At 38.3% G+C, this 16602-nt stretch overlaps 2 protein-coding genes across 3 annotated transcripts in view; both read right to left on the bottom strand.

The window, feature by feature from the left end:
* The window catches only part of LOC306880691 (cation-independent mannose-6-phosphate receptor-like), a 33576-nt gene extending 29085 nt beyond the window's left edge, over window positions 1-4491 (bottom strand). The window contains exons 1-2 of the mRNA XM_079434405.1: window positions 4270-4491; window positions 3783-3922 (exon numbers count right to left, since the gene is read on the bottom strand). Of these exons, the coding sequence (XP_079290531.1) occupies window positions 3783-3922; window positions 4270-4388 (259 nt within the window). The 5' untranslated portion in view covers window positions 4389-4491. The remainder of the gene's footprint in view (window positions 1-3782; window positions 3923-4269) is intronic.
* Window positions 4492-5144: 653 nt separating this feature from the next.
* On the bottom strand, window positions 5145-16463 carry LOC306880563 (uncharacterized protein). 2 transcript variants are annotated; one of them, XM_079434168.1, is made up of 10 exons: window positions 16348-16463; window positions 16109-16249; window positions 10888-11459; window positions 10136-10199; window positions 9417-9549; window positions 8794-9322; window positions 7870-8673; window positions 7572-7768; window positions 6961-7254; window positions 5145-6644 (listed from the first exon to the last, which is right to left on the bottom strand). In XM_079434168.1, the coding sequence occupies exons 8-10, from the start codon at window positions 7629-7631 to the stop codon at window positions 5466-5468; spliced, it is 1533 nt and encodes a 510-aa protein (XP_079290294.1). In that variant the 5' UTR covers window positions 7632-7768; window positions 7870-8673; window positions 8794-9322; window positions 9417-9549; window positions 10136-10199; window positions 10888-11459; window positions 16109-16249; window positions 16348-16463; the 3' UTR covers window positions 5145-5465. The 2 variants fall into 2 exon arrangements, with proteins under 2 accessions (XP_079290294.1, XP_079290293.1); XM_079434167.1 differs by having other exon boundaries at window positions 8794-9549; window positions 11373-11459.
* Between the last annotated feature and the right edge of the window lie 139 nt (window positions 16464-16602).

Genomic DNA, 16602 nt, shown 5'->3' with positions numbered 1-16602 from the left:
TAACACACTACAGTTATTACAATAACTACCGGAAATTACTGTAATAGCTGAACTCACTCTATATGCAGCCAGATTTCAGAAAAAGAAAGTCAAATTTACATTTAGCAGACGCTAAAAATCCAAAGCGATTTACAAATGAGGACAACAGAAGCAATCAGAACCACTTGTCAATGCACAGTCAAGCTCAAGAAAGTATGTTATCAAAACCCAAGTTAACTAAAGTTTACAAGCACATACAATTCAGTAAATGTCTGTGTGCTACCCAACAAAGTAAAAATATTACAGTATGTGATCTGGAGAGGTTAGAAGTTCATAGGCCAAAATTCTAGCAGTGCACAACCCATGGGAACAAACTGCATGAGAAGACAACCTAATAAAAACTCAACAATATGATAAACGGTTCCATAAACATGCCAATTCTTGGTTATCCAAGAATTTAAAAAAATGCATGTTGCACACAGTGTGTACACGGCATACTGAAATTAGTATCGTACAAAACAGTAGTCTAGTAAATCTCAATTCTGTTTTTCATACAACTGCTCTGTTCAGGATGTGTTAAATAGTTTTGAGAATAAAGCACGACTTAATCAGCCTGTTGTAACCCCAAGTAAGTGTAGCATATGCTTCAGACTTTTATTAAGACAGCAAATACAGTTAATGTGACAGGACTAACACTTATGATTTATTGTCCGTGGTGTAGCCTGAAAATTAATTACTGATATTTAAATACTGTCACTTACTTCCAAAACAGGCATTTTTCTAACTATCAAATTGTACTACTGCACCTGCTGCTAGATAACTTTGACCTACTTACTGTGGAACACAAAGATATGACTGCAGGAACACGAGATAACGAATACCAGGATATGTGAGCGAGTGTATACACACTAAAATAAATGCAAACACTTTCAGATGCATTAACGATATTGTGTGAAGCACACATTAATGGGCCGGAAAGCCCCATAACGAATACACACTAACCACCAAAAGTGTGTGACACTGAGAACCAGTACGACTATAATCACCAGAGTCAACCCAGCATGAAACACTATATAAATAGACATAACACAATGGTGTTTGGATGTTTTTTTTTTACTAAGGTACAAAATAACTTCTGTACTCTATGTAACAGTGCTGAAAGCCACTCATTATGAATATAAGCAAGCAGATTCAATCATCAACATATCTCCAGTGTTTGTTCTGACAGGTGAAATGCATCCCTCTATTTAAATCTGGGGCTCACAGTTAATTCAGAGCCGCTTTTGGTCAGGGGTGTTCAGTTGATAGGTTTGTGTCATATGGAGGTCAGCTGACTAGTTGGATAAGACCAAATAAACAAGCGCTCTGTCTGTGCTCCGTCATGCAGCTCTCGCTTATGAGAGCAATGTCCATGTGCTATAACAGCCCTGAGTTATATAGCTTTTATCTACTCTGAAGACAAAACATGAAGTATTTAGCATACTTCCTTTAAAGAGTTTTAATGGTTAACCTGAATATCCAAACTAAGCAATAAAATGTCTTTCTTTGTCCAACCAAGTGTTTGGGGTGACTTGAATCAACAGAAAATGGTATTTATCACATGACCTAAATGATTAAAGAGTGAATCTTGCAAGAAAACATGTTAAGATCACATTGCACTTTAAGTATAAATGAAAAACAGGAGAAAATTTAAACGTACATGTACTACTGTTCAAAAATTGTCATTCAGTATTTTTTAAATGATTCAGTACTTTTATTCAGCAAAAATGCATTGAAATGATCACGTATAGTAAAAGACATATGTAATTTTAGAATTTATAAAGATTTCTATTTCTAATAAATGTCATTAATTTAAATGGTCTATTCATCATAGAATCCTGAAAAAAAATGTATCACTGTTTCAGTAAAAATATTAAAGAGCACAAATGTTTTCAACACGGACCACAACAAGAAAAAAGTTTCCCAAGTACCATATCAGTATATTCAAATGATTTCTGAAGGATCATGTGACAATGATCACATGAGTAAAAGACTGGAGTAATGATACTAAAAATTCAGCTTTGGATAACAGGAATAAATTACATTTTAAAATAAACTAAAACAGAAAAGTTCTTTTAAATAGAAAAATAATTTAACTAGTGAAGTGAAGTGACATTCAGCCAAGTATGGTGACCCATACTGGGAATTCGTGCTCTGCATTTAACCCATCCAACGTGCACACACACAGCAGTGAACACACACACACACCGTGAACACACACCCGGAGCAGTGGGCAGCGCCCGGGGTTCGGTGCCTTGCTCAAGGGCACCTCAGTCGTGGTATTGAGGGTGGAGAGAGCGCTGGACATTCACTCCCCCCACCTACAATTCCTGTCGGCCCGAGACTCGAACCCGCAACCTTTGGATTACGAGTCCAAATCTCTAACCATTAGGCCACGACTTCCCCAGATAACTATATTATCTTTTTACAGTATTTTTGCAGCCTTGCTGTGCGTTCACACCGCCGCGGGCGAGAGCGTCAAAATTCGATCTGGCTGCCCTGTCAGCGACGCTGTAGAAAGATTCGTTGACGCTCTGACGATCGAGCGCTTGGTCTTGTATTTAAAGGAAACAAGCAGGTTGATCTTTTGCAGAACGACCACAAGTAGGGTATAAGTTAACCTCATGAAATATTTTAATTGTGAAAGTAAGAAATTGATCGATGGAAAGAACTTATAGTTACATGTTTGCTAACAAAATAAACCAAAAAAAGCCATGTGTGTGGTGTTTTTGTGTTCATGGTTAAGTGCTAAGTTAGTCTAATGCAGTTTACAGGAGACTTACTAGCCTAGGTCTTTAATTAATATTAATTTGTGCGCAGCCTACATTCCAAACTGTCCTGGTTGAAGTGTAACCTAAATGCAATTGGTCAAATTGGTGTTGATTTGAGCAAATGAATTTAATTTCTGCTGAAAAACAAGCATTCCAGTGTGAAAATGCTTGGGAACTAATGTGGTCGGAACCAAATTTCACAGGACTGTGTTCTCTGGAACCCTCTCAAGCGGAGGATTCTACATCCCGATTGGTTGCCGCCCAACCGCGTCATAGCTCATTACCATAAAGTTGACCTGACTTCAACTCTCCTCGACGCCCTCACCGTCCAAGACGCGCCACTCTCGCCGGACCTCGGCACCGGCTCACATTGAAAATTAATGACTTCCGGCCACTTTGACGCTCTCGCCGGCGCCGGTGTGAATGCACAGTTAGTGAGCATATATTAAATATATTTAAAAATCTCATAGACTATTATTTGAATGTTAGAGTATAAGAAATTATGCATTGCATAAAGAAAAGAAAATCTACTTTAGGACCATTAAGGCTGCATTATTAACGCAAATTATGAAAAAAAATAATAAAAAATAATTAAAAACTGATAAAAAACTAATATGTTTTTCTTAATTAAAACTGGCAAAGAGACAGTACAACAATAATACCCAACTAATAAGAATTTAGAGAATCTGATAATTGTTTTCTTGAAAGTAGTGCTACTCTCACAGATAGTGTCAATGTATATCCTAACTAATCAAATAATCAAACAGCCAATCAATTTTGTAATCAATAATCAGTATCCCATGAAAGAAAGCTGACAATTTATAAAAAAAGAAAAACATTGGGAATTGACAAAATTAACATTAAGTGTAAAATGTATATTATATTATAAAAAAAAAGGAGCAGTGTACACGTTTATGCTTTTGTTTTATGAATATTGCTGTTGCAGTTTGGTGTGCATGGTGTAATATTGGCACATGGATGCACTGCACTTACCCACTGACTGGAGCTGGCCACTCTTAAGGTTGTGGGCACAGACTGCACTTTCTTTCCCACATTCTGTGTCTGGAGACGAATCACAGAGCTTCAAAGTGTATCTTACATTGCTGTCTTGGTCAATGGCCTCCCATTTGTAACTGCACACACACACACACACACACACACACACACACAGAGAGTTGAATCCATTTGCATGATCAGAATTTGTTGGTTATATGACATCATCTAAAACCAGCTCAGTGCCTAAATGAATGCATTTCTTTGTCCCAGGTGAGACAAAGTATCTGTTATGATTTTATTAAGTCCAGGTACCTAGATGCACCCAGGCTAAAGGCCACAACTATCAACCAAATATATAAAGCAAACTAGATCATATTTAAACACACACACACACAATTCTTTCTTGACAGCTGTTTATATGATATCCATAAGGCTTTCCCAGCAATGATTAGATTTAGGTTTATTTATTTATTAAAGACCTCACCTGCACAGATCCTGGTACCATGGGCTGTCATCCGACTCCACCGCTGATAACACACACTGAAGCAGCACGAAAGTAGAAACAACAGTAGCAGCGATTCTGCAAACCCGCACACGACCCATATCTTAAACTAGGACATAAATTATTGCGCACAGATACAGCAGTCCTTTCTGATTACTGATCATTACCGTGTAGCAGGAACCACTCACAGTCACATGACGCCGTGACACGTGGTAACCTTACAAGTCACGTGGTGCGCTCCACCCTTGTAAATATTAATCTTCAATAAAAAGTAATTTACTGTTTATAATCTATTTAACGTATGTTCGTTGTTTTCAATGTGACGATTTAACAATCTGAATCAAATATTCGAGAAAATTTTTATTTTATTTTGCCCCAGCTGACGTGCGCAAGTAGTCTTTTGCAATTCCCACATTCAGATTTTAAACATATTTAAAACTAAATAAACATTTATTACCACTAGGACTTCCACATCTGCGACAACAATCATTAAAATATAGAAATGGAAACTAAATAAAAATGTCTCTTTAATAATACAAAAACGTCCAGTTTTTGTAATATTGTTAATTTCATTAAATAAAGGAAGTTTCAAGGTTAATAAAATGAACATATGTTTTTGTTGTTATTATTAGTTATTTAGTAGTTGTTGTATTGATATTTATTCTGACCAAGCAATTTTTAGGTTACATTCATTCAAGACACAAATCTGTTATTTCTAATGAAAAAAATGCAAAATAGTAATTAATATGCTGAAAAATGTCTGTGACAAGAATGACAAAATATATTTTTATAGACATGTTCTATTATTGCAGTGTACTGATGAAATAGTGTTATGGAAGTACAAATAAAAAAGCAATCATTTGCCAATTTGTTTTTATTTTACAATTATGCCAACAGAACAGTAATGAGTATTAAATTAATTCAATTAAATGTTAAATAAGTATTCAAACAACAGTAAATTAAAAGGGAGATAAAACGGTAAATATCAAGTTTTCAAAAACACTAAATAAGTTAAATGAAAAGTTAAATAAGAGTTTAAAAACAGTAAATCAAAAGTTAAATAAAATATTAATGTTTAAAAAACTAAAAGTTAAATAATGTTCAACACAAACATTAACAATAGTGAACTATATTTAAACAACTATATACAACACTACAATAAATAAAAAATATATACATTATTTGGGAACGGTTCGCCGCATTTCCTCTAACCACTGTTCTTTTGTAACAGTCTCAGTCTGTGGGCAGTACACCCGGCCCCTGTACTGGCTATGTCCCGTTGCACTTGTTTTGAACTGCCCGCACTTCTTGCAAGTGTTTGCCTCTACAGTTCTCTTGTAGGGTCTCTTGGGCATGGCTTGGGGACTGGCAGCTTGTGTAGCAGGTTGTAAACTGCTACAACTGTAGGCTGTAACTGTATCATTGACATCCCCTGAACCATTGGGATTCCCTGAAGCATCGGCATACCTTGAACCACTGGCATTCCCTGGACCATCGGGAGTCTTTGAACCATTTGCAGACCCTGGAACACTGGCACACCCTGGAAGCCTGGTGCTGCTGGTATAAGTATGTTGGGTACCATCTGCACTGATGCTCCAGGTGCTGATGGCGTAACCAACATAGGACTCTGTGCTGGTGCCTTGGGTCTGTCCAGTAGAAGTCTGCCTTTGCTTTGCCTGACCTGCTGTGCGCTCTGGTAGCTTGTACTGGTGCTGCTCCACTGGTTGTTCTGGCTCAATCCGTGGGCGTTTGGCAGCCTGGAGAGGTTCCTGAGCTTCAGGGAGGGTCTGAGGCAACTGAATGCCCTGTAGCAGCACAGACAGCTCCTGCTTTTTCTGTCTGTTGTTGTACCACTGAATCAGGGTGTTCTGGTTAACCTCCACCAGCTGCACTGACGTTCTTCCCATCACCAAGCTGTTGCCCAGTACAAGCTGCCTTATCCTTCTGTAGTCTTGGAGGATCAGAGACCATCTCGACAGTGATCCCTTGCCTTTACTTTTGGGGCTTGGGTGAATAGTGCAAAGCCTGATGAAGATGGTCTCCACCAGACGGCAACAGTCAGGCCACTGAGCAGGTGCGCTGCTTGCACCCAGCACACTTCTGGTAGTGCTCTCTACTCCAGGGGTTTTAGTGGGCGTCTTTGGTACTCTGAAGCGTCCACTCAGCAGTCTCTTCTGGTGTCGAGCTGCATACACCACCCGTTGCTTGTCTCGGTCATCCAGGTTCTGCCAAAGTGCAATTATGGTGTTGGCTTCCTGATTGGTCAGGCTGAGGGCTGTGTGACCCCGGAGCTCCACCAGATATTCTGCCAACCTGTCCACATGTTGATATCCCGGGACATTTTGGTAGTCAACAGCCTTTTCAAAAACACAAGCACAAAATATCATTTTTTTCATCACATTTGTTTGATGCATAGTTCCATAACTAGTTCCATTGATTCTGTTATTTTCCTGTTTATCAATGTGCAGCTGTTAAACACATCTGTACAGTACAAAGCACTAACAAAATAAAACTTGAGATTTGACTCAATGCATCTTTGTTGCCTACTAATGACTTTAGTTTAAAATCTGAGCAAAGTTTGGATTTAAAGCAGTAGTGAGAAGTAGATGTTGATCCATCCTTGTTTGAATTATTCTAGTTTATTTGAAAGAAATACAGAGGAGTGGCACTTACCGTCTCTTCATCATCATCCTGACCAGCATCCTCTGGCTCTGAGGGGAGTGGTGAAACAGACGTTTCAGAGGGAACAGGTGAGACAGCAGTCTCTGAGGGTCCAGGTGATGAAGGAGACAGTGTGGGGTCAGGGACCAATGAAGGGGATGTGGAACTCAGTACAGCCGTGTCACTGCTGGTGACCAGGGTGGAAGAAGCCAGTGTCAGTGTGGAGGAGGGTGGTGACAGAACAACCTCTGGATCAGCAATGGTGTGATCCTCGCTGATGTCACAGAAGCCCTCATCTTCATCTCGCTAATTTTCGAATCAAGTAAACCTAAGTAAAGTTGCTTCAGTACAGTAAATGGTCAACAAATAAAGATTTCACAGCAAAATGACACGTTAAGTATGAGCTGAAGGTAGACGTTTGTACAATTATACTGAAAAGCCTTTTACTTGATAGAAAATATTAATCAGATGACAGAGGGCATGTTTCAAGAAAAAATTTGATCATGCTGATAATTTAGAGGTCTAAAAATACAGATACAGCAGACTTTATAGGCTTAAATATAAAATATCGACTGAGATTATACAGAAATTCCAAGTTAATTAACAATAATAAATTATCTTACCAGCGTCACGTGCAGGGGGACAAAACATGGGGACCACTTTCCTCCCAAACAGCTCTTCATAACTGCTGTTTACACAGTGAACAAGTTCTCCCGTGTAGCTCCGTAAAGCTGATGGCAAGCAGCCTCCCGATCCTGGTTCCACCTGTGTAGACCCTCCAGCAAATAAATCTGAAAGGTCAGACTGTTTGCACTGGTCCCTGTAAACAGACACAACAGTTTTAGGGAGTGTTAAATAAACATACAAAGACACTTAATGTTCTTTCTGTACATATGCGCAGTGTGTGTGACAAAGACGTACCTGGGATGAAACGGTTCAGGTGTAAATGAAAGGGTTCGAGAGAAGTGGAGTCTCTGGCACATCTCTATGTCTTCAGAAGCACACCTCCCTTGGTTAAGCTCCCTGTCTCTGTATAGAGCGCAACACCAGGGGGGTCTTGGATACACTTAACATGCTTCTTCTGGACACTACAGATGTGCTCCATCCTTTCTCGGTCCAGAAGAGAAACACCCAGGGGGTCGTTGCCCTTGCTGCTCAGGAGCTCTGTAAGCAGTCGTTCAAGGAGAAGGATGGTAGTCTCTTCTCCACAGGTCCTCCTCCGGCAATGTAGAGCCAGCTCCTCCTTGGTCAGATGCTTGCTCACATCTTCATCTGTCAGTGCAGGCCAACCCTGGGACATCAACAGCTCTCTCTTTGCTTTGCGAAGCATAGAAACACCAGCCACATCTCATTCAAAGATGCATGCTGATAGCAGTGACATGAAGATGGGGTACAGCTGATGTGCATCAGTTGTACACCCCAGGGCAATCCTGCGCATAAAATGCCAGATGTCCAAGCGTATCACGAGATCTGGCCAGCCTCTAAATCTGGTTTTCAGCTTGGTATCGCCCACCTCGGTGCAGCACCCACAGTCCACGTACAACACAGCAGGTGGATCCACACCAGCCTGCTGGTATCTTTTCACCAGACCGTCTATATCATCATGTCCAGTCCTGCTCCTTCCTGGGCTGTCAGCACACTTATGAGCACCTGACCAAACTCGTTGCCAACAGAGGTAAGCCAGAGTCCCGTTCCCCTCGCTGTCCCAGCCAGCTTCTTGGTGATCTGTAATAAGAGATGATATGAAGTTACGCTGTAAATGTAATCAAACATCACACCATGTAAAATACAGATACAGTGACGTATATAAACAACAGCATTAATAAACAAAAATCCACAACTAACCTTTTTAGAGGAATTCATCTTCAAGACAGAGCCATAAGTGGATGTTATCCTTGCATGGATTTCATCCAGCCTTGTCAGGATGTCTTGGCTGTAAACGGTGAGCAGCCACTTGCAGCTTGGCACCACTGTAAAAGCTCTGGGGGCTCATGGAATTTTACCGGCATCACCCCGGGTTGATTGAGGAAGTCAACACATTGGGTGGTGTAGACACATTGAGTGATTTTTTATATTAGTATATGCATATATATGTGATGATGGGCTAACAACTGGATGAGGAATGAAAGTGTACTTACTTCCTTGTGAGGATGACCTGAAACTCAGAACGATGGCCCAGATCTAGCTGTTGCAGGACGGTATGACTCCAGGGCACATGCAAGGCTCTACACTTGGTACAGATGAGGGTTTCTGTGACCATGTTATATGTTCTGTCAGTGTCTAGAACCTGCCGTGCCCTTTTGTGCGGACCGCCTCCTGTCAGCTGATGTTGTCCGCAAGCAGGATTGGGACAGAGAATCTTGACCCTCCACAGCTTGTATGGCATCCACAGCAGAAGAGAATGACAAAAGAATCTGTCTGGAGCTGGAGCCTGATCATAGATAAGTGCTGGCTGTGGTGGGTAATACCAGAGCTGGAGGTTATCACGAAGCTCTGGCTTTCCCTTGGATCCCATTTTGAAAAGCCTTTTGCCAATCCACTTGTGATCCTCTGGTGGCAAGGTCTCCGACCACAAACAAGGAAGTGGAACTACAAATGGAGCTTGCAATAATGACAAAAAAGACAAAACATTTAGTCAAGGAAGGTAATTCATTTAATAAGCATTTTATTTTTATCCATCACTTCTTTCACATAAAATTATCATTGCAATTATAGTTTTTACTTGAATACCTTTGGTATTACAGTGATTAGAAACTGATAACTTTATATTATCCACTGCTGTCATCCAAAAAAGGAACGAAAAAACTAATATTCTGAAATTCTGTTTAATATATAAAATACAATTTTCTGTCATTTTACAAATAACCTCTCTTTATTTTGACACATGAATATGTTAACTTCTACACATTGTTTATAATTAGTAAATTAGTATCAAGTCAACTCAATTTACATTATGATAATATTTTGATTGTAGATTTTTTTTTCATTTGTTTTAAGAAACTACTGGTTATAAAAGTCATATTCAAAATTTCAGGGCATGGGAGCCTTTTCACATCTCTAGACATACTTTAAGTGAAAAGAGCAAAATAGATACATTTCTTTCCAAAGTGTTAAGAATTGTGTCAGATGTCTGGCAACAGCTGATTTACTTAAAATGTTTAGACCAACAGAATATGAAATTACTTACCGAGACGATACTGCATGGCTGTGCAGGACTGGACACATCTGCAGTGGCTCTGGGGATCTGGTGTCTGTACAATCATGAAGTGAAATATAATAGATTTTGTAAATATAACATAACTTTAACTCATCCTAGATTAAATCCTATACTACAGTTTAAAAGTTTGGGGTCCAAATGTTTATAAAAGAAACCTATTCTGCTCACCAAGGTTGCATTTGATCAAAAATAAAGTAAAAATAGTAAAAAATATAACAAATTGTTACATTGTGAAACATTACTACAATTTAAAATTGTGAAATGTAATTTATTTCTATGGTGGCAAGAACACATTTTCAGCATCATTACTCCAGTCTTCAGTGTTACATGATCCTTCAGAAATCATTGTCTTGAACATAAACATTTTTTACTATTAGTTGAAAATGTGAAAATGGCTGATGCTTAATAAAACTGCATTACAGAGGTGTTTTCAGAATTAACATAATTTTTTCAAAATAGAAAATAGACTTTGTAACATTAAATGTCTTTACTGAGATTTTTGACCAATTTAGTGCCTCCTTGTTCAATAAAACTATCAATTTCTTAAAAAAAAAAATAACTTTTGAATGGTAGTTTGTATGAAATCTATTTATTCTATATAATATAGATTTTTCCTTTATTAAAAAATGGTCTTCTGGTATTAAAAATATTTCATCATTTAGATAGAATGGAATATGGAACGTGTCTTCATAAAATACAATGTCGATTATGCTAGTACTTACAGAGACTGTGGTGCTTGGTACTGAGGCACTAGACACTGCTGCGCTGGGCTGGACTTCAACCTGAGAAGGTCTCCTGGCCACACTAAGATTTGGTACTTCCGCCTAAGTCAACCGTGACCTTTTCCACGTCATTGCGTATTACGTGACGTCACGAACGCGCATCACAGAACAGAGCAAGGCGAGCATTTGTGCTTATAAAACAAACTTTTTTATTTATTTTTGAAATGACTGATCGTTTCGCTAGATAAGACCCTTATTCATCGTCTGGTATCGTTTAAAGCCCTTTGAAGCTGCACTGAAACTGTCATTTGTACCTTGAACCGTTTGAGTCCCATTGAAGTCCATTTTATGGAGAAATGTTTTCATCAAAAACCTTAATTTCTTTTCGACTGAAGAAAGAAAGACATGGACATCTTGGATGACATGGTGGTGAATAAATTATCAGCAAAAGTTTTTTTAAAAGTGAACTAATCCTTTAATGTTACCTTTGGAGTGTGAAAACCACAGATGCATTTCAGCACACCTCCAAGCAAGGTTGTCTGGCCACGAGACTGCATCGGACATTTCTCAATCTGTAAGCATAATAACAAATGTAATGCATACAAGTGAGCCCCTTAACAGAGTATTAAATTCATAATTAATACATTAATTTCTAGGAGTCACTGTTTATTTTATATACAATGTTACAGCTGGCATCTCTCTTTAAAGGAGAGACAAACAAGAGAGGAACATTTCACACCTTCAAACCACCCATTCATTCACCATCCCTTCCCCACCTTCTCAAATCTCTGAATCTCCCAGTACACAAACATCTTTAATGTAGCTTTTCATTAACAGTATGACATAAATCTCAAAATACCTGCAACATTATCTACATAAATGTCTATAAACAATTATGACATCTGGTTTACTTTGGTGTACGCCATAACATAACACAACCATCACATTACATTTTTCTAATGAATGGGATCAGGTACATGTTTGAACTGAAGCCTTATTACAGTGGTGTAGTGGTGCCTGGAGAAGTGGGTATACTCTTAACCTGTTACCCTGCGCCCCTATTTTTGAGCATTTTGTAAAAAACGATATAACCAAATAAAAATGTCTGTAGCTCTTGAACCCTAAGGTCTATATTTAAAAATCTGGTGTTGTTTGAAACTAGACACTTGATCCTTTGTTACTCTAGAGTCATAATAACTCAAAATTAGTATAGCAATAGAGTAAAACAAGGTAAAATATACATGAAATTGACTCGCGATATGTTTTAATGAAGCTCACTAAGGGAAAAATGGATGAGACTTTCATGCCAAAGGCCTGAAAACACCATAAAGATAAAGCTGAACATCTGACCATGTTTTGATTCAAATTTGAGGATGATACTCCCAAAAATGTAGTTTCTGTAAGCTTTTATTTAAAAAAAATCTAGGCGTCCTTTCAAAAAAGCCATTTGGAGACCCCAAATAGACACTTTGTAAACAAATGTCCAAATGAGTCAAAACTACATAATACATATATGTATATCAATTCAGAACTGCTCTGCCCACCAAAACACACAATAAAAAACTATTTCTGAACAGCATTTGTAGTGCTGACTCATTTAGTCATTTGGTTAGTCTACAAATGGCATTTTTGAAAAAAAACGCCTAAATATTTCCTGAAATAAAATATGAAATAATACATTTTTTATAGGTAAAGACTTACAGAAAGTACATCTTTATGGTATTTCATTTCAAGAAAAGCTTTGGAAAAGTCATTTGGATATTTTATTTCAAGAAAAGTCTAGGAATCCTTTCAAAAATGCTATTTAGAGACTCCATAAGACACTGCATATTACATATGTATATCAATTCAGAACTGCTCTACCAATGAAACCACAAAAAAACACAAAACTATTTCAGAATTTGAACATAACTAAACAGTCTTTATTCTGAACAATTCCAATAATGAAAACAGTGAACCAAAACAGATTTGATCATTTTTGAACTAGTGAAAACACAAAACATGCAAAATACATTGTTTTTACAACATTTGTATTTTTTATTTATTTTATATGGTGAATATTATGAATATTACTATTTTACTAATATAGTAATAGATTACTATTACTAATATTACTAAATAATAAAAAAAAAAAAACTATTTACAGTATTTACAGTGGAGGAAGACGCTCTAGCAGCCACTAAAATGGTTTTTTTTTCTGACCATCTGGATTCACCAGACCTCTGAAAAGACAGGGAAGAGTGAGAGAAAAAGAGTGAGAAAGTGTGTAAGCAAAACAAATCAAACTTGCAACACTGTTTACATTTTGTACACACACACACACACGCGCGCACGCACACACACACACAATAACCGGGACATACCCACAAACAAACACACCCACCCACCCACACGAACAAAACTCATGTAATCCCCTCATATTATCCCTCTCCGTTGTCATTTTTAGAATCTAAAACAGCTAACATGAAACAAAAGCTGCAAATACATGATAAAGACACATAAACATTCAAGAGGAGGGTGGAGACACTTACGTGCTAATGCTATCCACGCTTCCCAGCGATCTCAGCGCGTATTCGGCTACTAAATTAGCCATTTTTCTCCCCACGTCCTCCAAAACACCACCAAACGCCACAGAAACACTTCTCAAGTCGAAGATCCACGATGGAGAGATTCAGATGTGAGCTTTGGACAACATCTGTTCGCTGATAGCCAGTCTGTGTAGCGCTGCGACGCCATTATCTGTACGCTTCATGCGTAACCCGAGAGCGCACGAAAACACACGGACAATACGCCGAGCTATTCTCTAAACAATCTTACGTAAACTATTCAAACTGTCAATCACTTTAAACGTCCTTGTGGTTGGCTAACACTTCCATCCATCAAAACTGTGCTGGCGAGGCATTGGCTGGCTTCAAACACCCCTATTGTGATGTGTCCGGATTGACACCTCGCTGACCCATTCACGGACGCGCTTACTGTCCCGGGTTATAACAGCTCCTGCGATTGAAGGAGAGAGACGAGGGAGGGCTATTCTTACTCGGAAGAGACGATTCTGCTGGAAATAGATGGCGTTTCAAAGCTGGAATACGAATTATAATCGATATTTATTGGAAAATGGACGCTATCGATAACTATAACTCGAATCGCTTATGTAAACAAAGGAGGATCTATCGTGTTTTCCCCTATTTTTTCGTTGTTTTGGATTAAAAAGTGGATGCATTTTGAAGAGTGGACCCTTCTCTTGAAATGTATGCTGGTGTGTCTTGGAATAGTCTGAGCTGACCAGCGCTATTGGCGATCAAACGTGAGTACTGCGGTTCGCTTTGTTCATTTTAAATGGCCGGTCTTTCAGCATTTCTGTTAACCCTTTCCTCTCTGGTGTATTGATTTCAAAAACAAGCTCACATCGTTAATCTTGAGTGTTTTAGCTTTCAAATGATATATAGTTAATGATAATTGATTGAATATTGTTCTAAAACAAAGGTAATAAAAAGTCCGACCACGCCCGACCACGCCCTTCCGGCCCGCCCGCGGGCCGATGCGGGTTAACAGGTTAATTTATGCCCCCAGTTTTTTTTTTTTAAGCAGCTCTGCAAAGGATGAACTACCTGTGTCAAAAACAGTGACATGTAAAATAGTCTTGCATATTTAGTTCACTCCAAAATGGGCCAGTAATATTTGCACTCTGTTACTTAACTACTTCTACTTGAGTAAGGATCATTATGAAAATAATATTATCCACAGAAGAGGTGCAGATTTTGCAATTAAAATAAATGCAGCAACTGACATTTTGTCAGAATCTCTAGTAAATTACATGCTATTTTGTTTAGTTGTCTGTTCAGAATTGTGGGAGAATTGTGATCCCTATTTGAAACAAACAAAAAAATCATGATTCTCAATCATTTAAGAAGTTAGAAATATAATAACTTTTTTTGTGTAATTGACAGGTTTTATTATTGATTATTATTGCTTATTTATTATTACCACTTGCTTTTAATTGGCTGAGAAATCAAATACACTGCTGGACAATAACCAATAATTTAATATTTTTCCAGAGTTTTCCTAATGAGTTTTATGATTTGTTTAGCCTAATATATAACTTTTTGTTTTTATTTTTTATCACAAAATAAGGCAGAAGTTATATTTTATTGCCTAGTACTGTATCTATTGCCAAGTGTAATAAATGCTATCGATTAGCACTGCATTATTCAGAATCAGATGCTTTTTTTATTGGCAGCGGCTATTTGCACTAAGTGTAAATAGCTATAGATTCTATTTACACTGTTAAAATAGCAAGATTTTCTGCTATTTATACTGCTTATTGCAAATAGTGGCAATGATCTGCACCTCAGTATTGTAGTACATTATAAAACAGTACGCAATAATAACGTACTGAGTGTAAATGATGCCACCTTATTGGGACAATAAAGCCCTCCCTACACCTACCCTAACCCTATCCGATACTTTATTTTCAACTTTTTGATTATTTCCTTCATTTTTATTGAAAATAAATGCCTTTCTGATGCAATATGAGATTTGAAAAGGGGAAAAAAATGTTTGGCAAAAGGCGGTCGCGAACTCGGGTCGATCGCGTCAAAAAGCATGAGCCTTACCATCTACGCCACAGAAACTGATGTTGAAATTGAAACTTTTTTTATTCTTGACTAACTCAATCACACGTTAGTTGGCGGAGTTAGTGTAAATAGCCTTTGCCAACAAGATGGGCTATTTGCACTTAGTGTAAATAGACACTCCGTTTTTGATTACCTGTAGATGACTTGGAAAAACACACACAAACCATAATGTCGCAATCATGCGTTTACTGTCTTCACGTTTCTTTTTATTCAGTGAGGCCGTTTCAGGGATATCCGGCTTCGAGTATAAATGAAACATACACTGCATGAGTGTGTTTACGTCTCATTCCTGACCGCATCACTGTCTTTACTGGATGTTTTTAGAGAATATTTGCGCATATTCACATGCGATTGGATTAGTTACTCATATGCTGGACTGTCGTGATTTGGCTAATGCAGGACACTACTGAATTGTGCGCATCAGAGGGGATTTAGAAGTGGGTATACGGAATGCCGACTGATAAAGAAGTGGGTATACGCCGTATACCTGCGTATACCCTCCACTACACCACTGCCTTATTATGCCAATACATTAAACAAAGATACTGATAATGTTCAATTATGCAAGTCAACAAACACTCACTCACCCTTTGATAAATCTCGAACCATTTCTTCTGTCGAGGAGCTGGCCTGTTACCCTCATTTGATTCCTGTGCTGGCAAACTTTTTAAGACGCCAGCGTCCGACATCGCTTTATGCGATTTTTTTTTGTTTGCCAGACATTTTTTCTTGAGTTCAATGAAACAGTTTTGAAAGAATAATTAAAAACTAATTAAAAATAAAATTAAAACATGTAGAAGTATGCAATTAGATTATAATTTCTTACCTGTCGTAATCCGTAATGCCGCTGTATTTGATAAAACATTTTTGCTGTCCTCCGTGAAATGATGCTGATCTCCACGGCAATGACGCTCATCGTCGTTGGTCATGAACTTCAGTACTGAACTTTTTTGACCTCTGACACGCCCCCCTGAGGATTATGTCATTCTTTCGTACACCTTCGGCGCGGTTCGGCAATTTGATTGACACCTGACTAGAAGCGCTGACCCCTCCACCTCCACCTAGCGGTGATGCGCGGAAG

This window comes from Barbus barbus (genome assembly GCF_936440315.1).
Source record: "Barbus barbus genome assembly, chromosome: 14".
NCBI classification, from domain to species: Eukaryota; Metazoa; Chordata; class Actinopteri; order Cypriniformes; family Cyprinidae; genus Barbus; species Barbus barbus.
The sequence above is the reverse complement of the archived record's forward strand: the minus strand, read 5'-3'. Positions and strand labels throughout refer to the sequence as shown.